The 27,512-nt window shown below is 43.1% G+C and overlaps 2 protein-coding genes across 3 annotated transcripts in view; one reads left to right on the top strand and one right to left on the bottom strand.

Moving 5' to 3' along the window:
- CNOT2 (CCR4-NOT transcription complex subunit 2) overlaps positions 1-5,664 on the bottom strand; it is a 92,396-nt gene extending 86,732 nt beyond the window's left edge. For both annotated transcript variants that reach the window (XM_085221221.1, XM_085221235.1), the window contains exon 1: positions 5,534-5,664. The gene's annotated coding sequence lies outside the window, so the exon portion shown is untranslated. The remainder of the gene's footprint in view (positions 1-5,533) is intronic.
- Positions 1,641-15,845, top strand: LOC104910026 (uncharacterized). Its single transcript, XM_085228149.1, has 4 exons — positions 1,641-1,855; positions 4,869-6,440; positions 8,707-9,370; positions 15,155-15,845. Exons 1-2 carry the CDS (start codon positions 1,641-1,643, stop codon positions 5,632-5,634), a joined length of 981 nt encoding a protein of 326 aa, XP_085084275.1. The 3' UTR covers positions 5,635-6,440; positions 8,707-9,370; positions 15,155-15,845.
- The last annotated feature ends 11,667 nt before the right edge of the window (positions 15,846-27,512 follow it).

Here is a 27,512-nt window from a genome sequence, read left to right as displayed (position 1 = left end):
CTTATTCTAGTGTATAATGCTGACCTTAATAAGTTTGCTATCAAAGAACTCACTCACTAGAACTGTGCATCCACATACATAAATCAACAAATTAAGATTTCAGTACAAAATACTGAAAGTATTTTCTGATGGTGCTTTTGACACGTTGCAAAAAGTACATCACACAGCCAGCTATCAACAACACTACTGCCATCACAAGAAAGTCAACAAATAATTTATATTAAATGTTTTAAGTTGTGGGTTTTTTTTCCAGCAAACAATTCTACAGGTGAGCACAACATTATACAAGACACTTCCAGCATTCAGAATTGCTCATCACCTCTTCAGCCCTTCAAACACTGGAGCCACGCAGTTTTGACTTCTGTTTGAAAATCTTTCCTATTTGCCCTTCTCCATTCTCCAAAGCATGGCATATGCTTTCCAGAAGAGAAAGGACCCACTTCCATATACTCCTTAGCCTACCTGGTAATTACATAAGATAACCTGAGTCACAGCTTATTTTCTGCTTTAACATTTATATGCAACTTCCTCAGCACTTACATCACTACCAATAGCGGAAGACACCAAGCACATCTGAGCGAGTCCCCTACACACCAAAGCAGTGGAAGACAAGTTGGCATTCCCTTTTTTCCCCATCTTTTTAATTCCCTGGCAACACTTCCTTCGCAAGAATGGTTCTCAAAATTAGAACGTGGAAAATGTATTAAAAATAGATACAAAGAATAATCAGTGCTTCAAACAAAGCAAAGTTTTAATAAGCTGAAGGTGGAAAAATACTATTCCACTGAAACTTGACGGAAAAACTCGTACAGTCATACAGGTGTATGACAAATGCACAGCCCACCGATAAAAGCATGAGTTATTTTGCTCTAGGACAGGAATCTTCAGACAATCCTTAGAAAGAGAAGATAATGCATGATGATACTACATTATCATTGTCAGTGTTACCAAGACAGCCTTAGAAAAACTTGTTTGCCAAGAAGTTGCCTACAAAACTTACCATTAAGAGTTTATATTTGTAACTGTTGCAGTTGTTTTAATATAATTAGTCATACGATCTCTTTTTGGTGCCTAGAAACCTCTTGCTTTCAAGTGTCTTCAGACTGTAAGGAAAGGTAGGTCACTAGCATCAAATTCTAAAATGTAAGGATAAAGAATACAACAGCCACCTATGGAATTTAGTATAGGACCACTTAGCGTTTATAAACATTACTTTGAGTACATATACTAACTACTCCTGGCATCTAGCCCCACAGAACCCTTGAACCAACCAAGTGAAACACAGCAAAGCATTACCCAGTGCTCCAAACCAGAACTCAGCCAGAAATGGGTTCCATTACTTACCTCACACACATCACTTTGGGGATAATTCCAACACACAGCCAGCACTCTCTGCCTCCAACCGTTCAGCCCCCGCTGCTCTGTCTGCTCAGTGGGTGTCACACCAAGCGCCAGTTTCCGATTCATCTCCCACAAACATAGCAGTGTTTACAGTAGTTTTCATTTTAAATAAACTATAGCTTTTTACAGATCAGACTTCTACCTCCACCCATCGCTGATTTCAGATGCACAAAGAATTTGAAGGTAGAGCCTTGAGTATGCTTTGAAAGTTACTGACTGCAAGCAAAAAGAATTGTGAGATGGGGTACATCGTGATGCTGAAAATACCACCACGATGGAAAGCAGAAGGAAACTATGGCATTGATCAGAAATTCATCAATAAGTACAACTCTCGCAACATAGCTCACCACAAGAAGGATGTGTCTGAAAAAATTATTGATTATGATCAAGTTTTAAATACATTACACTTTGTAAAGAGCGGTCAGATACCAGAGCCAGAAGCCAAAAGGAAAGAGTAACACCCACATTCTTGTAGCACTGCTGATCACCAAGGCTACCTCAAGACAAACTGAGGGAGGGCAGCACAGGTGGCCCAAAACCCTCCTGGGGCAGGGGTCATCTCCATTTCAATTTGGGGCCTGAAGTAGCTCAGCTCTGAGCTAATAGCAACTACCACCATACAACATGCAACTTTCAGCATAACAGTATAAATGAGAGATACAACATAAATTAAAAGCAATCTGAAAAGTTTATGGTCTTTTGTTATTGCTGAAATAAAAGCATAAAGACTAATTCCTATACAGAAATCTCTTACTGATTAGCATGGAAACATACATTTGGAACACAAACACCTCTAAAAACAAATTTCCATAAAGAAAACTCCAAACAACCCACTGCACAATAATTTCATTTGACACAACCCCTTCTACATTGTTACAGTGTTCCATAAAAGTAGATAGAGTTGTCAACATCCCAGCCTCTGCCCTGAAAGCTCTGATGTAAGAGGTTAACTGTCAGCACACCAGTGGGTGCTTTCAAGTCAGTGAGACTACCCACAAAGTTTCAGTTGTTCATATGTTTTTACAGGAACCCAGGGCAGGAGACCAATGCTACACACAAACACAGAACGTAGGTGCTGAAGCACAACAGAAAACAAACTGCGAAAATAAAGACACTCAATCCTATTTGGGAAAGAACAAGCAAGACAGGTTGTTGGAATTGCTCTGAGATATTGGAATGAACTTCAAGGGAAAAAGAAAAACAGGTCTCTGCTACATAGAAGAATGTTTACTTTTTTTGTTTATTTTTAAATTTTCTTACTTGCACCTCAAAAACTCAGATGAAGCAAAGTCAATCCCACTTGAATTTCCTGCCTTTTGTCATTTGTGTATAAATTTTATTATTTGCAATCATAATAAAAATAATTTCAAAACTATCATTTAGAGGGTAATCCTTCAAATCTGTGCCCAAAGTACTACTTTGACGTAATGCTGTCGTACTTCTATAGAAGCTTTCTGCCACTTTGCACCTAAGCTAGCATTCAGAAATATACAGCAAATATGGCAAGGATTCTGCCAAGATGTTGAGAATTTTCCTATTTATATATGAACAAGATTTTTGTTTGTTTGTTTTCTTATTAAGTGCCTTTGAAATCTGCATTCAACCACATTATAGCTTTAGAGGAAGAGATAACCCCAAAGAAGTTAAGTAGCAGAACCTACCTGAGAACAAAGATTGGGAGCTTAGGTGCACTTCCTATGCACCCCATATCAAACCAAGCAAGTCAACGTTTCCCTTAAGTTTCCGGATCGAGTCAAAAAGGCAGGTGCAAACAACATCTATTTTAACTAAGAGTGTACTTGAAATTATGCACACTTCTGGAGTCTTTAACAACTCTGCTAGAAAATACTTTGTGCCTCCTCGTTATGGCACAACTGGTTTAGAAGTACAGTGAGGTTACAAACCCTGCAATGGTCAGAACACAGCCTGGCCCTTGCACCAGTGCAGAAGTACGAAAACCACACAACGGAGGCTCAGAATGCAATGAAGTGTCCAACTTCTGTCTAGCCAGAAATACATTTAGAAGGACAGCAAATACAGCAAAAATAGTTCATGAAAGCTACCACTGCCTGAGAGGAACGCACAACTTTATAGGGCTGACGTGAAGACCAAGGCTTCCAGGTGCCATCACGCAGCCCAGGGACAACACATTAACTATCCTATTCTTCCCAGTGAATGCTAATTCTCTACATCTCTTTGAAGAGGGCTCAAATCACCTTTAATAAATTTCAATGGTTGGTGTTTTCTTGCTAGTTCTTAACCAAGGATTTTTGCTTTCACTGCTGGTAGAACCAACCCACAGATGGGTAACAGTATTAAAGATGATTTTGAGAACGACGTTACTTTTCTGGAAGAAAAGCACAGAGCAGATTTACCTGCTAACCAACTCTTATCAACAGCTTCCTGAAAGTGAAACAGAAACACACTTGCAACTCAGGTGGGTCAGATCCTAAAATCAGGTATTCAAATCCCTTCCTAAGATTAGAAGCAGTTAAGACCTTGAAGTTTTTTATGCCAGCTGAATTCTCACTATCAATTGGAGTGGGGCACTGAACACAGCCTTAAAGATTCTAAACTGGACCTTGCAAGTTATGTTCCACTAAAACACTACTATAAGAGAAGTCCAAGTACCCCAGTACACACCTAACAACCCATACAGGTCCAAGTAGAGATGTCTTTGCAATGCAAACCTAAACAATTACTCTGCTTTTGCAGGTCTTTACAAGTTTTAACAGCCTGAAACAAATCCAAGTTTCCAGAAAGGTGAGGATTCCTGCAGAGTGCTGCGACAGCAGTTTGAGCATCTCAACCTCCCTTCCCCAGGCCAAGGGGCTCTGACAGAGGCCCCAGCAGCACAGGGTACAGTGTGCAGGGGAACAGGAACACCGCCTTCACCTGTGCGAGTTGCATGCATACGCACACACGTGAACAAAAGGGAGACACAGACAGTTCTGATCATCTTCTAGGGATAACACTGTACAAAGTTGGAAACAAGTTCTCTGATAAAACAGACTTATGGCTGCTCCACGCCTAACACCACATTTTCACCAGCTCACAGAGAACCTCCAAAACAAAGTTACCTGCAACTTCATTGAAGAAAACAAATTACAAACAAAGAAACCACCATCGCCAACAACACAGGAATTCCAACCTGCAGTACGTGCAAGCAAACCCCTGCTTCTGTCAGGGACACAGCTGCAACCCCACACCTCGCACCGCAGGCTCCCATCCCGACCCACCGCCCCGTGCCCCCCCGTGCCGGACTGAGCACACCGTGCACGGAGGCAAATTCTTGCAGGGGATAGCTCCGTTTCAAGTTTGTTTTACCAACACATCTGAGGGAATACCAGAACCTGTTTACACATCACCTTAACCGCCACCAGGAGGAGAGCGTAAAAGGCGCACACATGAAAAAAAAAAAAAAAAAGAAAGAAAAAGAAAAAAAACAAAAATGTAATTTGTAAAAGGAAGCAGGCCGACGGTATCCCCGGCTCACCCCGTTCATCACCCGGGGACTCGCTGGAGGCCCGGCGGCGTAGGCCGCGAGGCCGCCCTGGCAGCACGGCGCCGCCCGACAGCGGGGCCCGGCGGCACCCGGCGGCAGGCGGCACAGGCCGGGCCGCACCAGCGCCGGGCCCGGCGGGAGGCTGCGGCGGCGGCGGCGCGGGGGAGGGAGGGGGAGCGGGGGAGGAACCGGAGCCCGCGCGGCCCTCGGACGGGCCCGGCAAGGGAGAGAGGCGGCGGGCGGGAGCCGTCCCGAACGGGCCGAGCGGGCCGCGGCGGCGGAGCGACGGCCGCGGGGGATGCGGGGCCCGAGCGCGGCCGGGCCTCGGCCTATGGCGGGCCCGGAGCGGCTCCTGGAGGCCCCCGCCGGCCGCGGGCGCGGAGGAGGGCGGGGGGCGCCGGGCCGGGCCGGGCCTGCAGCCGCGCTCCGGGCTCGGGCGCCGTGCGTCCCCCCCGCTCCCCTCGGAGACAAAAGCAAACGGAAACCCGGCGGGACGGCCCCGGGCCCGCGGAGCCCCGCCGCGGGCCGCGCCGCCGCCGGGCCCCCCCTCATCGGGCCGCGGGAGGGCTGCGGCGGGGAGCGGGGCGGTGGCGGGGGTCGGAGGGGGGCGGCCGGGGCCGGACTCACCGCATGAATTTTCTTGTCCCGCGGATCCAAGATGGCTGAGTATCCAGCACGGAGGATGCTGGGGGAGCAACCTTTACCCTCTGACCCGGCCGCCGCCGTGACCCCGCCGCCGCCGCCGCTCGGCCCGCTGCGGCGCTGAGGGGCGGGGAGAGCGGCGCGCCGCCCGGCGCTGCGGAGCGACACGGGGTTGCGGAGACGGGAGGAGGAGAAGAAGGGGGAAGGAGAAGCGCGGCCCGCTCCGCCGCGCTCCCTCCGCCTCCCGCGGGAGACGCGGCCCGGCGCCTGGGGCCGGCGGGGCACGTAGGCCGCGGGGCTGCCGCGCCGCTCCGCCGAGCCTGAGGCGGGCGGGAACGCGGGGCTGCGCCGCTGCCGCGCTCGGCGCCCATTTTGTGAGGGCAGAAGCGGCCCCGCTGCCGTGGGGCCTTTGCCCCTTGTCCAGGCCGGAGCGCCGGGGGGTCACGCAGACATACTCCCGGGGGAGCAGCACGGCCTGGTGACAAGTGCAGAGGACGTGTCCTGGTTCTTCTGGAGATGCGGGATGGCCTGAGAGGGTTTGGGTCTGGAAGGTCTGGAACTACCTACCTGATGAGTGAAATTGTGTGAAAGTCTGAGTCTCCTGTGTTGGCGAGGTCGTAGTGGACACACAGGCTTCACTGCCTGCATTATGATTAAAATGAACGAGTTACCTAGATGATACAACTTGGAGTTTTTAGTTTATCACTGTGAAAATACGTGGTGATGTCACATGTGGGACCAATACAGCAAATGCAGATGCACAAAACACTCAATGCAAATAATCCCTTTGAAGTCAATGAGACAATGAACAGTACTGAAGCTAAGCCTGTATGCGAGTGTTTACAGATCAAGGCCGATGATATTTGCCAACTGGCTTCTCCATCCATTAATGGTAATTCTTTTTTTGTTTTGTTAGGAAATAATCATGAAGTTGAAAAATGAAAACAAAAATTTGGCCAGGAATCGTCATCTTCTTTCAGTAACTTCACACAGTTGTTAACAGTTGAGTTTGATTTGGGAGTTCCAAACACAACAATAAGTATTCAGTTGGTTACATAACACTAGGATTTCAAAGGAACATTGGTACCTGTGGTGATGTGTCTGTCAAAAGCTTCTGAAGTTGGAAGAACAGTCTTCTACCTAAGCTGGGAGACCAGCTTCTGAATGCCACTGCCTGTGAGCCAAGCATAGGTGTCATCACTTTAAAAGTCGATGTTAAATAAGCTTTTCCTTTGTCTTATCAACTCTTTGACATCCATTTATAAGCATTGCATTATGTTTCACTTCACACTTTAATGGTGTCTTTTCAGAAAGCTATTTTTTGTTACATTTCCCAAAGAGAAGTCATAAGCTGTAGGTATCCCTACTCAAGGCAGAGGAGTTGGACTAGGTGGCCTTTAAAGATCTCTTCCAACTCAAATGATTCTATGAATCTATAATTTAAGACTTAGGATACCCAAGAATTTCTTGCAAATAAACTTAGCACCTTACGTTGTCAGTGCATCCTTGAGGACGCGTTTCTGTGTCCATTGCAAGACTGGAGTTCACATGCAAATCAATTGGCATTTATGCAACAAAAAGCTTCTAAACTTCAACAGATCCAGAAAACATAAAAAAATAAAAAATTTTCATGTTACAGGCTGGTTAGCCTAATCAGCAATCTTGTTGCCTACGTAGCAATCTCAGGTTGTATAAATTGTGACATGAATTCTGTTAATGAAACTTATTTTGTCCTTGCTTGTTTTCTTAATGTAAATGCTAGCATTTTAATGCTTCAAAATAATCTCTGAAGCTGATAAAGAGAATATATTAGGCTGTACAGCTATGTTCCTACACTGGCTACTTTTGACTTGATATATTTTTCTATGGCGGTGAGGCCTGTTTTGCCTCATTGCACCTGTTCAGTTGAAGATGTGTTCTGAGCTCATTTAATTAAATGGCTGCTGATCATATGTGGACGCTCCTCATCCGTTTTGAACCTTGTGTTGTTTGACTTCCTTGTGTGAATCCTCATCTATGCAGTCACAGATGTGGGAGGAAGAGGAATTGCCAGAGTGCACACAGGACACCATTAAAGCGTTCCATTTGCTTTGCTGTAATAAGACCACCATCCTCAGCCCTGAATGGAGGCAGAACTAGATAAACAGGCAGGATTGTGGGTCACTTTCAGATACAACCAAAAAGCACGTTGGAGTGCATCAAGAATCTTTCCTTCTCCAGACTACAGTATTCCTCTGGAAAAAAAGCAAATACAGTGCAATTGCCTAGTGCAAGAGTTAGCAGCTTTTCAGTGATGGCAAACCAGGCTGTATTTTCTTTTCACAAACTAGGGCGTAAGCCCACTGACAGAAACAGATGGAACTAGAAGGTAGTGCTCTTTGACTGCAGGATGCATTTAATTAGCCAAAAGAGTGAAAAACCTCTTCAGAGTTTTCTGATTTCTGCTGAATTCACAACTATATAGCATTCATAAATTGGGAATGGAGCTTTACACAGATGTCTTCCTTGCTACATGATGTTCAAATGTATGTCAGTTTGCATTCTTTGGAGCAAGACCGTGGGGTTAGTACACAGCTAAGAATTAATCTTTGCCTTACAAGAACACAGCAGTAGTTTTTTGGTGTTTTTTTTTTCTTTTTTTTCTTTTTTTTTTTTAATAAATACAGCCTATTTGATTTTTTAAAATATTTCTTTAACACAGAAATAAAGGTGTGTAGGTGTGTCTATCTTACCCCAATCTGATACTAAAGGTCTAATCACAGAGGTGTGTGTTAAAGCATTTTTTCAGACATAGTAGCACTAAGCTTTCTTCTTTTTTTTTTTCACACTAGACTTCTGATTCTTAAGTATTTCACAAAAATAGAGCACCAAATAGTCAGATTTCAGAGGATTTGGTTAGTTATATTGACTTGTGCAAGTCAGTCTCCAATTTCTTGTTGGAGAGGGAAGGGAAGGGAAGGGAAGGGAAGGGAAGGGAAGGGAAGGAAGGGAAGGGAAGGGAAGGGAAGGGAAGGGAAGGGAAGGGAAGGGAAGGGAAGGGAAGGGAAGGGAAGGGAAGGGAAGGGAAGGGAAGGGAAGGGAAGGGAAGGGAAGGGAAGGGAAGGGAAGGGAAGGGGTTTTCCATGGTACTGTCCTGATCTATCCTTTCACTCCTACAGGGTTTTCCAGGATTGCTGCTGGCAAGGGAAGCCCTAGAAGTACAGCTTTTTTACTTTTTAGTGTTTTAGTGTTAATGCATCACAAGGTATCCACACAGATGGCCTCTCATGTGCTGGGTTTGTAGTTTCCAGGAGAGAATATTGGGAGCGGAGGTATCTTTATCTCAGTCTTTCATATTTTTACTATCAGGAAACCCTATCCCAGCCTTCTGCTTTATTCTCTTCAGTGTGTAATTCAGAGTTAATTACACCAGAGCACCAGGACAAAAAAAAAATACCACATTCAAAATTAAATCTGCCAATTCTGTAAAGTAATATGGAACCAAAATTTAAGGTTTTTTAAAAATAAGATTGTTCATGCTGCTGTATGGTAACTAAGAGTTCTTCCATAGTGCTAGTAAGCAGGCAGATATATCAAGTGTCAGAGATACCTACTAAGAAAAAGATAATACTGCTACAGCTGAGAATATATTTTCCAAAGGAGAGGAAGTACTAGAGAAACAGAAATATGTGCCCAAGAAGGTGCTAACTGACATCACCAAGCAAGATCATCTCCGGAGAGCAGTTGCTGAGTTGGTGACAGGGAAACTCATCCAATCTCAGCTCTCAGGAGTGGAGTCCAGTGCTTCTGCAGGCGGTCATTGGAGAGCTTCCTGCTCAAGAGGTTTGTTTCTTATTTGAAACTATTAATTTATATTAAAATACAGTGTTTTATTTGGGATGGGTTTATGTGTGGAGTTTTGCTGAGTTGTTTTTTTCTTGTCTGTGTGATCAGCTGATGCAGTCAATATGAATGGATGACACAGAACAGTCTCTCCACTAAGCTACATTTCCTACTGATAAAAACATAAACCAATGTGTTTAAGACTGTCATAATTAAAAGTTGATTTTAAGCTAGGAAGTAAGAGCTATTACAATGGCTTTGTAAAAAAAAAGTTCAGTAAATATATAACCAGCAGTCTGTGGAAAGCAATCACAAAATCTAAGATAAAAAAACTAATTTCACTTACGACAGGTCTCAGCTAGGCAAGGGAACAGAACTTAGGGATCTGGAAAGTGCTGAATTCTACTCTGTGTTTTGACAGTGTTTCATGTTTGACAGGCAGGCTTATTTAAAAAAAAAAAAGGTGCTCTCCTCTAAGTTAGTGTTAACGAGCACAACAAATGAACTCTGACTGCATGGTGTTACAGGACGAAGCTATTTTCTTCATCTTTCTCAGAAGTTGTCTCCTCTGCAGCAGAACTGTCAGAACTGGATATGTATGTGCTTGTACCTCAGCAGATCACATTGAACTTGTAGTATAGAAGGCTGTTGGATCTTGCTACTCACATAGTAAGTGCCTGAGCAATTTAGAAGGTGATCAAGTCCACACAGCTCTGAGGGGCCACCTGGACCTGTTTTTCTCTAGCTATTAGTATATTAAGTACCATAATATGCAAGGACTGGAAGCAAGCTGGCTATGTCTGTACAGCCTGTCCCACTCAGGTGTGTGCTGGTTCTCACTTCTATGTTTAGACATGGTTCTTGGGGGCCATACACCTATCTCCTTTAGCGTGACTTTTCTTTCAATGTCATGGCACTCTTCTTGCTTGCTATAACATGCATCACCATAATCTGCCATCCAGCCCACAGCCAGAGGGCTCCACTATCATAGAATCATAGAATCATCTAGGTTGGAAAAGACCTTCAAGAACATGACACTGAACCAATATCCTGACTAAAAAGATCAATAATCCATCACTAAACCATGTCTTTCAGTGCCATGTCTACATGTCTGTTAAACACCTGCAGGGATGGGAACTCCACCCATCCTGGCGCTTGGGATGGGATGGGAACTTCACCCATCCTGGTGCTTGGGATGAGTGGACCATCCTCTCTATGAAGAAATTCTTCACTGCCCCACCAGTTAGGGTGCCAGGAGCCCAATACCAGTACAAGTAAGGTGCCAGTGTGCAGAACAGCAGACACAAAGGAGCATGACTGCCCAGGCAGCACTGCAGGTTTGAGCTGGCAAACAATGCTTGCAGGAAGTCAGTGGGGGTGCAACAGTCCTTATAACCACGCAACAGTGAAACGATGCTTCCCAAGGTAGTTGAAACAATACATTATCGTAGATACTGGCACCTGGGACTCAAACATATTTTACTTTTTATTCTTATCCTTTGATGTTAGGTCAGATAAACTTGAAGGCTAGGGATAGGATCTGTCTCACCACTGCCTTCAGCTGTCTAAAAATTCATCACTCTAGTATATGCTTCCAGCCCTACTGCACATCAGTGCAGAAAAGGAACCACTTGCTACCTGGAAAGGTGCCCCAAGGAACTGTACTGGGATGTTCCATGCAAGCTAGGACATCCTTCCTTATGCAGCCGCTCTCTCAAAGGGAAGCCCTGGTGTTACTCCTTATCCATATTTCAGAGGTGTGCATTAAAAAGCAAGTTTGAGCACAATCATGAAGATTTTCTGCTCAGGACCTCTGTTTGGAAAATACGCAGGAAGGTCTCTCTTCTATGCACTGTATGATAAATCTAGTTATGAAATGTTATGTCGGCATCAGAGGAAGGGAAAATTTGTCTTGATTGAAAGATTTTATTAAATAGGAAGATCCTAGGCATAAAACTGTGTGATCCTAACGTATATTTTTAAAGCAGATTTCAGAAAGAACCCTGCATTGTTCAGAGCTGGATTAATCATCTGCAAGAAAATGATCTTCTAACATGAAGTTGTTCTTAGTGATTAAAATGTAAACAGTAGTTCCAACATCCTCTGTCTTCATGCTGATTATGTTATGTCTGTTTTGTTAGTAACAAGTCATGTTTGTTTCCAAATCACCGGCATGAAGAGCTCTTATGAGCTCCAGAGATCAAGGTTTCTGGTACATAGCTGGAGACAGACCTTTCCCAAGCAATCATTGTCACAACAGACAGGACAGAGACAGAGGAGATGAGGAAGAAGAGCCGAGGTGACTTGCCAAAAGCCGTACAGCAGTGGTGTTCCCCCAGCCCCAGTGCAGGCTAATGCTGCCACTGTGAGCTGCAGGCAGACTGGCAGCCCCACAGTGATCTTGGCCTTTCTGGTTCAAGAGAAGTATTCCCTAGAGGGAAAAACACCATGACAAACCATGGTTTAAATTCAAATGTGGAACATCCTGAGTGATGATATTAAGATTTTTAGCACTGCTAGCGTGGTGAAAGTTTTGAGACAGCAAGCTGTGGTTGCCACATCCTTGTTAGCCTTTCATGCTCGCACACAAGTAGAATGCTGGATGAAAGCTGGGCTGGAAAGCCCACACCAGGATGGACCACAGCAGAGGAGACCAGCCAGTGCGCATGTCTGGCATGAGTAACGATGCAATGGCATCCTGAGGGTAGGTATAGAATCATAGAATCATAGAATGGTTTGGGTTAGAAAGGAGCTTAAAGCTCATCCAGCTTCCCGCTACTGTGGACAGGGCTGCCACCCACCAGCTCTGGCCACCCACGGCCCATCCAACTTGGCCTTGGACACCTCTAGGAATGGGGTATCCACAGCTTCTCTGGGCAGCCTGCGCCGGAGCCTCACTACGCTCTGAGTAAAGAATTTCCTCTTACATTTAATCTAAGTGTCCTCTTTTAGATAAAGCACGCCCTCCTCTTTCCCATGTCCTATCACTATCAGACTGTGTAAAAAATCAGTCTCCCTCCTGTTTATAAACCCCCTTCAAGTACTAGAAGGCCACACTGAGATCTCCCCAGAGCCTGCTCTTCTTCAAGCTAAACAAGCCCAGATCCCTCAGCTTTTCTTCATAGGGGAGGTGCTCCAGCCCTCTGATCATCTTTGCGGCCCTCCTCTGGACCAGCTCCAACAACTCCACATCCTTTTTGTGCTGGGGGCCCCAGTCTTGTGGTTGTTTTGGTATTTTTTTAGTCAGTCATGTTGCACGCTGACAAGAAGCTGCCTTGCTGATGGAGCCCTGACAACAAGGACTCTGTACCAGGCTAACAAAGCTGTGCTGTGTTCAGAAGGATGAGCTGTAGAAGAGGCCTCTCACTGCCCACAAGACACTGTAAGGACCTGTCTTTGCTGCAAGGCCTGTGCCAGGGCTGCACTGCCACACCGGGCAGCTCAGCGCCCACTGGCCTTCCCAACCATCCAGCTGCTGCACATTGTCTTTGGGATGTGTGGATGCCATTGGTCCCTCTTCTAGTGCAGATCCTCAGGTCTGACCACCTCATCACCTGTCTTGGCTGCACGGAAGCAATTCCTGCATCCATCTCTCCTAGTTGTCAAACCATCACGTTGATAAGAGAAAGCGCAGTGTAGGACAGTAGATGCCAAAATCATCCAGTTCTGAGCTGAAACAGAAGCAGTACTGCCTACAGGAGGTAACTGCTGCAGGCTTGACTTCTTGGGCAAGCTCATGCTTCACAAGTAGCTTTATACAATCCCCTGTGGTTTCTGTAAGCAAGATCTGGGGAGGTGCACTTCAACATTGCTGTTGGTCTTGTCATTATTATTGGTTCTAATTACCTACAGAACTGTCGTGTGAATGCCAGCCTTTTATTTCACTGTCTGTTGCCACTGTAAATAAAAAAAAAAGCATGATATTGTCCAAATTTGCACTAGTTATCAGGAAATAAATATCTTAATTCGAGTGTACAATGAAGTGGCCTCCGCATCGTAGCTCAGGGGTAGCTTCTCTCTGATACCACAGAAAAAAAATTATGCTGGAGAGAAGGAAAAAACCCTAGTGCTAAGAGCATGTTACTAAGCTTACCAGTGATTATTTTCATAAGTTTACTCATATCTAATGCATTTAATAATTTACTGTTTGTAACGTACAGTTACAATTCCAGATGCAATCAAAAGCACAGTACAGCAGTAAATTGAACAAATTCATATAGAGAAGTGTAAGCAATAATTTTTCGTTTACAGTGTTATCAAATATTTTGCATTTTATGGCAGTTTGGAGGAAAGAAAAGCTATTGAATTAGCTCTGAATAAGTCCTCATCTGTGTTCTCTAATCTGGGCAAATAGTCTTTCACTTCTCCCTTATAAGAGACATTTTATGAACACTGGGGCTTCACCCACCCACAGCAAGGAAAAGAACTAACAATTGTGTTTTAAGGGCCATGTCACATGCATGTGTGTTGTGCATGTGAATGCTGTACTGTTACAGTTCTCTGGAGAAAAACAGAGCAGTTGTAGATCCTACTTTCTCAACCCATCTCCTGGAATGAAACTAAAAGATTGGTAGTCATTCCCGCGACTATGTGCAGCATAATTTTGTTTTTTGCTGGGGTTTCATGAGAAAAAGAGATGCCCAGTTGTGATTTTCACACAAACAAGTGGATATACTAATTAAAAACAAAAATTTTTTTTAATCTATTTTGATGTTTGTTGTCTGTTGGATGTACCCAGCATTTGGAATTCACCTTCCAATAAAATCATTTTAAAGTCCTAGTACACATTTATTTAGACTGGGGAGATTTCTAGATGGGATACGTCTATTGTGTGCCTGTGGTGGAAACATTGAAATGCTATTGCTAGACCAAATCATAATTACAAGAAAAGTGAAATTCTCTTATGAAAGGAACAAAACCATCATAAAACAATACAAATGCCACAGATTTACTTCCTAATTCATTTCTGTTCGCTTGTCCTGTTTGGACATTCCCTGCACGGCTGTGTGCTGGAAACCAGCACTGCTCTGTGTGGCTGCTCTGGTCTAGGCAACCTGCAGCTCTGTGTTGGTCCCTCCAGCTCACTCATTTTATTTGCTTAAATCAGTATAGTAGAGTCCTATAGATTTACAGAGTGTATGTTCTTCTACCTATATGTGGCATGCTCCAATGCAGCTGCTGTGAACGTCTCTGGACTAGTGAAACTGCCCTATTAGTTACATTTGTGTTATCCAAAATCCAGCTCCTGTGGGCCCTCATTCTGAAGTAATTTCCTTCAACAGAATTTTTTTTAAGCAACAGAAGAAACTCAGCATATAAATCTCTGCTTTCATTCCCCACCACATCCAGCATCCCTTGTGACTTAGATCAGTAAATCACTATTGTTCATGATACCCCTCCCCTCTCCTCACCCTCCTCTAGGGTTTCCTTCCCCGTAACTCTTTTCATCTCATCAGGATCTCTCTCTGCCTCTCTGTGTCTCTCTCACCCACACTCTGACCTTTGAAGTATAATTTCTTCAGCTCCATTTGGTCCATCAGTGAAAAAGGGCATTCTTGCCCACAAAACTCTGCCTCTGTCAATTCTCGGCCTTTGGCAAGATCTGAGATAGCCCGGGTATGCGTGTGGCCTTTTTATTTGTTTCATGGTCCATGGTTGGTAGACTTCTGCACACCACTCTTGCCTCCATCAGTGTTTCTCCTTTCAGCTCATGCACACTCTTCCACATTTCCACTCTCAGTGTGAAGTCATAAGGGACTACTTTTTCTCCTTTTTTTTTTGCAGGACATTGTGCTTACAACCCCAAGCCATTTGCTGCTCTTGGAGGACAGGGACTTTGCACAGGTTTCTGCAGTTCCAACAGAGTACACTCATTAGATTGATCCCCTTTGAAGCCAAAACAAGATTTTTCACCGAGTAACCCTGCATGGACTGGCAATGCCTCTTTCGAACCTCAGCATATCACAGAAAGCCACCTTCGAGCTCAAAGAAGCAGCAGCCATAGCTGCTTGTTCTGAAATCTTTTGCCATGTGAGGAACATGCTGGAACATGGCTGATGGCTCACTCAGCTTCAGCTAGGCTGTGGTCATGCTCTGTGTGTCCTGGTGGTCAAGTAACCAAGTAAGTTGTTGATCTGGGACCTGCAGTATTTACATGAACAGTATTTGTTGCACACGGTGCCTCTGTTAGCCATTCTTTTTCCCTTTCTCCTGGAAAAGACGACTGCAAAAAGACTCTGAGTCCACCATAGATGGCTCTTTTACAGTTTCTCCGCTGCTTACACCTTCCTTTGTCTAGAAGAACTGCAATAGGAGATCCTGATCCAAATAGCTACAACCTTGCTCAGTAGCACAGCACTTTCTTACCTGACAACATACTTGGTGCGCTTTGGCTCCAAACTCCAAATCCTTCCAGCCATCTAGAAAAATGATATTCATTTTTGAAAGGTAAATAAAAGGTTTTGCTTTCTTGAAATGTGCTTCTAATTATGAACAAACTGGATAATATTTTTCCTTGAAAGATGCATTTCTCTAGATGTTTTGGTTTGAAGGCAGAAAAACATCCAAGAACCTGATGAAAATTCAGATAACAGTCATGAATCAGATGAAGAATCCAAACAGCATTTCTGATCTCAGAAATGCAAAAAAAAAAAAAACAAAAAAAAAAAACCATCCTGGAAATCTCCCAAAAGGCAAAACCCCCACCCAAGCAGACAAAAGCAATGAATCTTCCAAATAATAATTTCCCTTTTGTTCACTGAAAAATTAAATTCAAATTCAACCATTTAACCCACTCTGCCACTAAACTTGTAAACTTGTACTTGAAGTTTCAGGATAATCTGCTTGTGGCCCACAGTGACACAAAAATGTTCCTCTAAACCTTTGGCACCACAAAATGCTTTTGCACCACCTCAACCTGAAGCATTTAGCTGAGCACACTGGCATTGAGAACCAATGCCTTCATGTGTTGGCTCTCTGGTGAAGGCAGCCAGTCCTTTTACCGAACAGAAGTTGCTTTTGCATGCTTCACTACATGAAAAACCTGGGAAAGTCCATAAGTTCTTGTCTACCAGCTCGCAGCCTCTAACTGCCCTGGCCCCCTCACCTTTACCAAGTTGACTTTTCTTCTTAGAAAGCCACCTCTGCCAAAAGACAAAGAAACAGCAGTAAACCTCTTTGCACGCCTTTCTTCTAATTGAATATAAATTCTTTTAAATCTCAATGTCTTTTTAGCAAGACACATAAAATATACTTGTAAGAGAGCTGTGCTGGATGTTTTGTGAGGTGCATCTATGTATTTTTTTAAGATGTGGAGTAAAATTCACCTTTTCCAGACTTATTCAACTTACACTGATGGACAATCACCCATGTCTGTGCTTGCCTTCTCAGTGTCCTCTATAGTTAACTTGGAAATAACTTGCAAAATAGGTATGAAATTGAAAACTTTAGATTGAGGTTTGATTGGCTCAGAAGAAGGATAATGGCCAACTTGTCAGATAATTTATTTGCAATGAATAATTTAGTCTTAATTATAATCAGCCAAAGTTTTAATCCCTTATATCTTTCACTAATCAACCTCACTTAGCATATGGGGAATCAAGATAAATTCACTCTTTTAATTAGAAAATCAGAAGTCTTTATCTGCTTGTTGGTTGATGATAGGTCTCACTGAAGCACACCACGGGACTGCTGATGTTTCAGGAATGCAGCCTCATACAATGCGCCTTCTTGATTACAGGAGGTGTTTTTAATCATGCGATTTTAACTCTGCAAGGATGCCTGATGCCAGAACTACAGCACTTCTGATTATGCTCTTTGACCTCAGCCCTCTTTCAGGCAGCACCAGTTCCTGTTCAGTGGCACCATAATGTGGCTTGAAATGAGAAGGCAAAGGTCCCGTGGCACCTTGCAAAGGCAGGCTGATAATTAAAAACATTAGCACAGGGCAGCAAGAGAGAGTTCTGGCTCTCAGGTGGTGAAAATCAAGAGAGTTGCATCTTCTTTTCCAGAATATATAAATAAATGAATGTAAATCAGTATATATATTTTTTATTTATACAACACCAACTTAAAAAACCAAGACATTTCTTAGTGAAATGGACAATTTTAAGTGTTTCCTTGTACTGCAGAAACCACACTGGAAAGATCCATCAGAATGCAGCAGTCACAGGGGACCTCCTGGGGGTCTCGAAGAGGAGGTTGAGAGGAGTCGGTCAGCACCCATAGCTGTGGCTGCAGAAGGAGCTTCACCCCTCCTTCTGCAGCTCTCCGTCTTGTCTGCTTGCACCATCTGCAGCTGCACTAAGACAAGGCAGGCAGCCTTTCCCTGGCTCTGAGGCCAACCAGCTCTGCATAACGTGCGTTTACCAAATGGAATTCTCTTCTACAAAGCCACGGAGCTAGCACACTTGGCGTGCATTGTGGGGACATGATACCCCCGAACATGCCAAGGCATTCCTCAGGGAGCACCAAGCATGATACACCTTCAGTTGTAAGGGAGGTCAAGAAGAAAATAGGTTTTGTAGATGATCTCTTTTCTCCTTGGAATAGCCTTTGTAGGAGTAAAAGTTCATCTTCCCTTTTTCTCCATTTCTCTTCTTCTTTTTCTATTCTAAATCAAGAGGAGTATGACAAAGGTCACACTACAGCCACACATCTCTCCCTCCCTAGACTGCCCAGCAACCCCCATTCATTTTCCAGGCCCCATGAAGGCAACAGTAATACAGAACAACCACCTGTTGTCCCAGACCCACACAGAGAGAGAAATCTTCCCCTCATTAAAACTCAAAACCTTTATGCAAATCAGAAATACTTATTTGGGAAATGAAAACAAAATATGGGATCTCTTGCTGCATTAGATCCTCCCCAAAAGATGTGATTTTTTTTTCAGGTACTGTTTCTTTTGATGGGCTCACCTTCTTCATTTCCAGTTGTCTTTGTTAGCAAACTACTTCTTTGCTATAGTAGTATTTTTATATTTTAATATATTAAAAATCAAGAAGAAAGTGACACACAATTTTCCAATTTTCCTCCTGTCATAGATCATAGATACACAGTCTGAAATAACGTGGTGTTCGTAAACACAATTGATTGTTATCATGATAATGGGACCAATGTAATATAAATACTATTCTAGCTTTTCATTTCTTGAGAACTGACACTGTACCTTAAACAGCTGCCTGTTCTTACAAATAAACAGAAATGAAAAGTGCAAAGGTTTTAGAGGTCACACTACGGAGCGGGAGCTGAACCATCTCCACTACACTTTTGCCACATAGTGATGATATCTGCTGCTTTCACTTTCTCAGAGGTGACTGTCAGCTCTCAGCTGGGAGACCAGAGGTGCTGGAGGTAGTGATGCTGATGACTCACTATGTGACACATTTCCTTCTGAATCACGGCTGAATCACGATCCCGTCAGGATGCCGAGAAGCAACAGTAGAGGATGTCTCAATCTCCTAAGACCAATGAGAAAGTCATTTGTTAAGAGTGAGTTTCCTCTGCACTTACTGGCTTATGTGGGGAGATGTCAGAGAGAAATCTGAATTTCTTTTCTCTGATGGAAGCATCGCTCTTGTAATGGGCTGCATTTATTCTTTAATCTGTGCTTAGATTCCCATAGGTCTAGATCTCTGACCTTGGCAGCTCCTGTCAGGATTCTGTGGTTGCCACCTGACCAGAAGTCCCAGTCTGGGATCCTGATCATGTGAAGTATTTTGTGATTAAGCTGCAGGCATCTTCCAACAGGATGAAAGCCTGGCATGTGCTACAGTTAATTCGAGGTTTTTCAGTATCAAAACTCTGATAATAAATTATATTATGTCATAGACATTTAGATCACACCACCTTCTTCAAGAAGAAAATGTTAATTCATGGGGGCTGTCACTTTAATTTTCATAAACAAGAAGGATCTACCCAGGTTTAAGGGGAAAAAAAAGGATATAAACACAAAAATGTGTATTTTACTGATCATGAATTAAACTTAATAATGAGCAAAAATATCAATATTAAATTAATATTTAGAGCCTATGAAATCAAGCAACAAAAGATTAAAGTTATGGTAAATAATTGCCACAGTAATGTTGCACATATGATGTTCCAAAATCCAGGATGAGCAACAGCTGTAGAAAGAGGTAATGCTTTTGCTAGAACATTTGCTAAAACCAAAGGAACTTCTGAGTATACAGCATCCCTATTAGGTCTGGCAAAGAAGTGTCAAAAACCCAAGGTTAGAAACATTTCATGTTGATACAATTTTATTAGACTGAGGCAAGAATTGTTTGTCTGAAAGTGTGCTAATTTAATTCAAATATATCATCTGATTTAATAAAAAATACTATGCTTGACAACATATTTTATTCTGAGAAGTGAAATATAAGTCATGTCTCATTGTTCACTTTATTTTAAGGGTAGAAATCATAGAATCACAGAGTCATTAAGGTTGGAAAGACCAATAAGACCATCTAGTCCAACCATCAACCCATGCCTTTGACTGCTATAGAGCATGTCCCTCAGTGCGACTAATACCCTGAACACTTGAACACTTCCAGGGACAGTGACTCCACCACCTCCCTGGGTAGCCTGTGCCAACGCCTCACCACTCTATCTGAGAAGAAATTTTTCCTAATATCCAACCTGAACCTCCCCTGGTGCAATTTAAGGCCATTACCTCTTATCCTGTTGCTGTTATCTGGGAAAAGAGTACAACATCCACCTCACCACAGCCTCCTTTCAGTCAGTTATAGAGAGCAATAACATCTCCCCTGAGCCTCCTTTTCCGCAGACTGAACAATCCCAGCTCCCTCAGCTGCTCCCCACAAGACTTTTGCTCCAGGCCCTTCACAGCTTTGTTGCCCTTCTCTGGACACAAAGTATTAGATCTCATTACTTATGTTGTAAAACTTAGTTTCCTTGGCATTCTTTAACTCTGTGACATCTTCTTTATGAAGTTACTTTTAGAAAAGAAAATCAACTTTATTATATTTAAAATCAAAACGAGCACAAGCACCCAGTCTTCACAATTCAGCGATGACGAGATGATGTGCTTCTCTTTGTAAGTGGGTGTCTGACAATAATCCTTGTCGAAGGAGGTTGTGGATGCCCCATCCCTAGAGGCATTCAAGATCAGGCTGGATGTGACTCTGAGCAGCCTGGTCTGGTGGTTGATGACCCAGCACATAGCAGGGCGGTTGAAACTTGATGATCACTGTGGTCCTTTCCAACACAGGCCATTCTATGATTCTAAGGAAATAAACTGCGAGCATTGCACTTTAAACTTACAACTTAAGAAATATCACAAATAAGAAGGAGCACATCAGGTCATTCAGCCTGTTTATGTGAGAGCTTTCTGGCATTTTAAGGGTATATCATATCACATCACATTGTGTTACAACTCTTAAACTCAACAGATGATGGCTCAGGCACTATCCCAGAAAAGCAGGCATGTTACATCAATTGCTTTTAGTCATTCAGTGGGGAATGCATATCTATCTAGTTATCTATTTATTTCTACTGATGGTTCACATCCTGCATCTATGATCAGCATCCAATGGTGCTGAGATGCACCAGGGACTGAACGCACTGAGGTACTGAGCCCATTGAACACTTTCTGCAGGTGACATTTCTCCTGGTAATGGTACATGAGGTGAGCACCGTGGCACACACCACACACGCAGTCTGCAGGGAACTGGAGGCCACCAGTGGCCACTGTGTGCAGCCAGCAGTTCTGAGCCCTCTAGTGGCTCTTCTCCGTGCTTCACCAGCCACCTGTGCAGTGCCGTGTGTCCCTATATTGGACTGGGGGACCTAACTTACATTTCCTCCTTGTTACATAGTGCAAGAATAGAGAGCATGGACAGAATGCACATCCCCACTGCCTCAAGTCATGCCCCTCCCAGCGGCCTGGGAGCAGGCGTGTTGGCTCAGAGATGGGCTGCTGCCATCACAGCCACCCTTCCGCTGCGGGTTCCCAGCAGTTCAGTTCCTGTGGGCGTTCTCTTCTTCCTGTGAAGTCCTACATCTGTGCAGAGCAGCATTCGGGTGGCCTCACTGCCTCTGCTCATGGGTTTCCCTCACAGGAGGAAGCAAGCAGGGCCTGCACAGGTGAAAGAGAGGGTTGAGGCTGGAGGCATGAGCTGAGAGCAGGGCTGATTTTGAGCCCTCCAGCTCAGTTCTGTGTGAGAGAACACATAGCCACTGCCTTTGGCTGCTAAGGCACATCAGCTGCCTCAGAACAACAAATTGGCCCATCCTTAATCATTAATGCTCAACTGATTAGTTTCTTTTCATATTCCGTCAAATTCTTGAAACCAGAAACACTCCCAGTGCTTTCCTCTGTGTATGTAAAACAACCCCTGCCACTCCCCACCAGCTGGCTGTACATAACCCCGCTCCCCTGCCATCAGCACTTTATAGTGGAATGCGTTACTGAGATAATTTCAGGCACACAGGCAGTACTTACCAGCACTTTATGTCTCTGTCTTGTCACACAACACCCCTTCTGGTGTCTCCTCATGAACGCTGCAACCACAAAATAGGTGCTTGCTCTTCTAATTCTGTGCCAGCACATGTTGCAGCATAACACTGCCACACAGATACACTCCTCTGTGTGCACACCAGGTAAACACAGCTAAATTTGGCCGTTTCTGACCAGCCTACAGGTTGCAGAGCTCAGTGGCACAGCCACAGTGCTGTCACAAAGACCTTTGACAAGCCCACATTTGGGACATCAGTGAAGGTTCAGCAAAGATGGAGCAGAGCTCAGAAGTATGAAAATGGAAAATGTCATCTGTCATGTCGGATTTAAGGGTCCGTTTGCCAAGTGAGAACACGCAGCACGGCTGACTGAGCGGCAGTGTGACAACTTGCAAGGATGCAAGCAGAAAACCCCGGGTGCTGCCCAACCCCGCAGCTCCCAGCACACACTGAGCAGGAGGCACCACACCATGATGGGTCCTGGGACACAACATGCATCCATTTCTGGCCCACGGTGTGTTCTTCCTGATCCCGAAACAGAGGCTGACTCTCTCCAGTTCAACACTGGCATGGCACAGCTGTGGCCAAGCTCTGCACGTCCTCTCTAGTTCTGCACATTGACTAGAAGGATTTTTTCCTTCTATTAGGGTTTACTAAAGCAAATAGTACAAGCACTTCATGATAGTGCACACAGTGTTTCCATCAGAAAGTACATAGCTAAGTTCCTTGCCTTCCCACGATCCTTGGCTTTTTCACTCATTCTATCTTTTTAGAAGAGAAGAAGGAAGAAAACAGATCTTTTTCTCTCTTACTTTTCATTTTAATTTCCTGTTCATTCTAATACAATTCTCGACAATAAAATTTAACCAACCTCTTACTTTTTTTTTTGACGTTCTTCACCAGAGGAGTGGTGATGCTCCTGTAGTCCTGTGGTTTACATTAATTGGTCCATCCCACAAACAAAACAAAATACTTGCAAATGCTAATGCACTGAAACAGACATGACATACAGTGACATATTTTCCTGACAAATTAAAAGACCTTTGAAATATAAATAAATAATTATAGGATATTTGTGAAAGCTTCTCACACATACACTAAAAGCACATTAACGGCAAAGAAAGAGGTGGACAAAAATGTGCATACCTTCAAAACATCATTGTATTTTTCAGTTATGTTGTTAACATAACTTGTAAGCTGAAGAAATTATTTGACTAAGTCACATAACACTTAAGCAAGTTTAAAAATCCAGAGCATCAGTCAAGGGGTTTTATTTCATCATGCCTTGCTTGGCTTCAAAATGATTTTCTACTTCAGTGGACTTTGTGGAAGGAAGAGTTTTATGGTGCATATCTGTATCTTCATTTTGAATTTAACACTAAACACTGCAATTATATACTGTGATATAAATATTCATAAACTGCTGTCTCCACAGCAAAAACATTCATCTTAAAGTAAACTTCACTAAGAACTGACTTGATAAAACTCTTGTACATTATAACTGCCTTTCAGGGGTGTCTGAAGCAGCATGTTATTGATTGACACTAATGGGATTATATTAAAACTAATACAAATTTTCTGCTGGATTTCACTGCAGAAGAAAGCAGTGGGGCAGTGATGGAGCTTGGCTGAATGAAGAGACAGGGAGCATGGAATCCTACCAACCAACCTTCAAAATCATGTAAGCAGCTGTGACTCGGTGATTTCATCTGCAAAAATCTGTGCAGATGCTTCACATTTATTGTAATTAATTTGACCTGCTGAACACATTATGCGAGAAATCCCTTGTTAACATTTTCTACTTTACAGATTTTTTAAACATACACTTCAGCTGATTCATAAAGACTAATGAAAGTCTTAAAAAGTTTTCTAAGTACACGATGAGTATTGCTTTTGAGAAAAAAAGTGCAAATATTGCATCTTTACTTTAGAAGTGGCTAATTGTACAAATAAATTTGATTTAATAAACTCTAGACAGGAATGGAAGAAAACAACCCTCACAAAATAAAAAAAATATAATATTCCCTCTAAATTATGCATTCAGATCACACCACAGTACGGAGAGTTCTTGCATGTTTAATGAAAATAAAAATTTCAACAAGTTCCAGATACTGCTGGTGAATAAAATATATTTCCACACATCCATCTACTCTCCACATTCACAAACTCTATAGGCTACATGTATAGAGCACATACAGCTAGACTATGGTTGTAAGTCCAAGATGACTAAAGCACAGTCAAACTTCTCCAACACATTATATGCAGTACACAACATATTATACTGAAGATACTCATTTTGAAAGAAATATATTAGCTTAAGTGATCTGACTGGAGGACAGCATTACTGAATTGGCTCTCTGTCTATGTGGTCAGCTGTGTACCAGTGGTGTAGGTGTGAAGCTTTGCCACAATGAAGATATCTTGGTATCTCCACAAAGCTGTAGGGAGATGACAAGGCAGAACATCTGCTCATCTGCTGATCATCACAGATTTCTTTTCTTTCTTTTTTTTTTTTTTTCTTTTTTTTTCTTTTTCTTTTCTTTTTTTTTTTTTTTCTGCTAGAGAGGAACAGGCACTCCCAGAAGGCAATTGGTCTTTTCTAGTCAGGTCAGATAAATTGACTCCATGGGTGTTTACCTCACTGCATTGGCTATAAAAGGGAGTCAATCAACTGCCTTAGATATAACACCTAATTTTTAGGTCACTACAGCCAGGTGAGATGGATCTCACCTTCTGTTTTTCAAAGAACAATCAACTCAGCCAGGCCATTCCTAACTCTCCAAAAGCCACCTTGAAAGTTAAGCTGGCTGTCTAGGATTAAGAGGCCCTCTATAGCACCTCCCACAGAGGTGGTTGCCTCTGAGTTTGATTTAACTCAAAATTTTTTGTTACAGAGCATTTTCTGCCCTGCAGTCAGCTAGGCCTGACCCAAATCCAATGAAGTAAAATCTGGCAGCTCAAAGTCTGGCATTTGCATTTTCTATTTGCGACATTCTCAGGTATGGCAGTGCAGAGCAGGCACAGAGGAGGGATCGACCTTCATGATATCAAGAGGATATTTAATTTATATCTCCTTTATTCTCTCACAAAATCTCACATATTTTCCTCTTTTATTAGCACAATAGTCCAATCTTCCTTGGTTACACTCTGAAATGTGGTATAAAAAACATCCCAGTAATAGTAACAAAATGCTCATTTTGAAGCCATAAAGTTCTTCTTACTGGCATTCCACAGATGAAGTTGTACTCTTCTTTACTAATCCTTTTTTTTTTTTTTTTTAATAATTTCTCAGTTGTTGAATATTTCACATATTTATTCTAGAACTCTCATAAAAAGAGCAAAAGAAGAGAAATAGCTTCCTAGGGATCTTCCACAAATCGTCATTCCAAGATTATCGTATTAGCCCAGTAGATTAGCTTGATAGATGGAATATAATGCTCTCTCATTTTAGCTAATGCTGCTTTACTAAAGGAGCTAACAAACTTAATTCTACTGAGGGCAGGATTACCTGACAGAGTAATTGAGTAATTTTATGTACTTACAGATAGGATGAAACAGATCAACTCATTTATTTGCACTATTTGCATTGCTTTGTTGGAAATTATTTAACCCTTAACATGCTCCAAAGGCTCTTACTGGTGTTGGGACCAAACTGTGTTGAATTCCTACTGCCCAGAGAGTTTTGTCACTGGATCTGGCAGCTGAAGCTCCAGCCTCTGTCGAAACATATTTTAACCAGACCTCTGGCCACAGGCCCCCTCTGCTACTGCTCTGTTGCCGCTTTGCAGAGTATGGCAAAGGAGGCAAGAGGTTCTGACTGAGAAGGGCTTGCGTCAGCTTGCCTAGAGCACAGAAACCTTAGCCTCCCCACTTCTGGGCCTATCCGTAGCCTCTGGGGAGGTTTAGATCTCAACTGCCTTCCTGAATGATGGCAGACTCCTGGGGAAGGACCAAATCTGCTTCTCAGTTTGTGCCATCACTGCTGTGCTTCAGCATCTCTGGGCAGCTTCCCAGCCCAGACATCCCAGGGTAACTCTGGGAATCATCACTCTACATAGGTTACCTCACAATTTCTACACAGCAGAGTCACGGCTAGAGATTGTGCTAGGACACAAGACCCTAATCCCTCTGGGAAGCAATGGCAACTCAGTTACTGGATGAGTAACAAGACTATACTTGGCCCAACCTGTAGTAAAGCAGAAGCCAGTGTGTGGGCCTTTGAAAAGATAAACAAATTCCAGACCTTGTCATCTCTTTAATTATATGGTTGCTACCAACAGCTTAAACAAACAGTTCTCATTTCTTTATTTTATTTTATGCTCATCATTACTGTGATCATGCTGTGGAGCCTCATGTATTTCAAAGGCTTCCTCTGCTAGCAGAGACTTGGTCAGCCATAGCAATGCTGCTTTGAAGAGAAAATGCCAGCAGTGAAAATCTTACATGGCTTGCTGCTGGCTTCAGACCATCTCCACAGCATTAAAAATCAAGAGGGAACATGAAAGAGTGAATATTTAAGCCATAAGAAGAAACTAATAGGAGATCAAATTACTTATCCTAAGAAAGTACTGTGTTGGAGGTTAAGGATAAGTGAAGAAGGGAGTCTCATTCTCAGGGAGTTTAAACTATTAAAGCCCTTGTAAAGAATCCATTACAAAGTCTAGTCTACTCTCAAATGTAGTGAAAAACGTGTCAAATATGAGAAAGAGCTGAAGAACAAAATAATGGTGATAAACTACATGGTGGCACAGCAATGTCACTGAAAAGGAGGAAGATTCTTCATTGAGAGCTAAGTCTTAGAGCACCAAACCTTGCTCTGTGGTACTTTTTCCCCCATGCATTTTAAGTCAATTTACTAAGGAGCCCAAGTTCACCCATTTTACCATGGACGGGGAGGAGAGAAATTAGACACAAGCCTTAGAAGTGTGATCAATAGTTCTATTCAACCAGTTTGACATCTCTGCAGCCTGCTTCTTAAAAAGTGCAGGAGGCCACAGATTTCATCTGATTAATTTGTTTTGGAAGAGCCTGAGCCTGACTGGCGTGATCAAATTCACCCACAGTAATATGAGAAGAGTGTGAAATAACGAATGTATTTCACAGTTCAGCTTGGCATCCCTCACTAGGGAAATGTGCGAGACATTAGTTCTAGTCAAGTCATTTTCACAAAAACAAGGGCTAACACATGTAGTAGGAAAAATAAAAATCTAAATAAATGTTGAATTCCAATTCTAGTAGTCTGTCTTAAAATAGCCTGTCCTACAATAACAATGCTGCTGTGTTTATCTACTGACAGTGGGAACATCAAGCAAATTAGCAGCACAACCATTTTTGAGACTAATAATTGTTCTTATGCTTTGGCTACTGGCCTTTTCCAAGCAATCTCTCTGCTCTTTGGGAATTGGACGTGTAATGTGAGTAACACTCAGGTTGTAGCTTGGAGCATGTAATGAGGGTGTTTGCTGGATCCCTGGTACTAGACCAAAATCTCACAGTCCACAGTCATGAGTCCCATATAACATACTTGCTAGGTTGGCCTTCACACTGCAGCAGCAGCGTTAGGTACAGCTGTGCATTGTCTCTCTGTGCCATGTGTAGTTTGTCAGATCCGGTACCCTTCTTCAGCCAGGGCATAGGCCTGCTCCACTCTCGGCCTCAGCACTGACCC

The sequence above is a fragment of the Meleagris gallopavo genome, chromosome 1 (genome assembly GCF_905368555.1).
Source record: "Meleagris gallopavo chromosome 1, MGAL_WU_HG_1.1, whole genome shotgun sequence".
NCBI lineage: Eukaryota > Metazoa > Chordata > Aves > Galliformes > Phasianidae > Meleagris > Meleagris gallopavo.
Note: the sequence above shows the minus strand (reverse complement) of the source record. Positions and strands in the feature narration are given on the sequence as shown.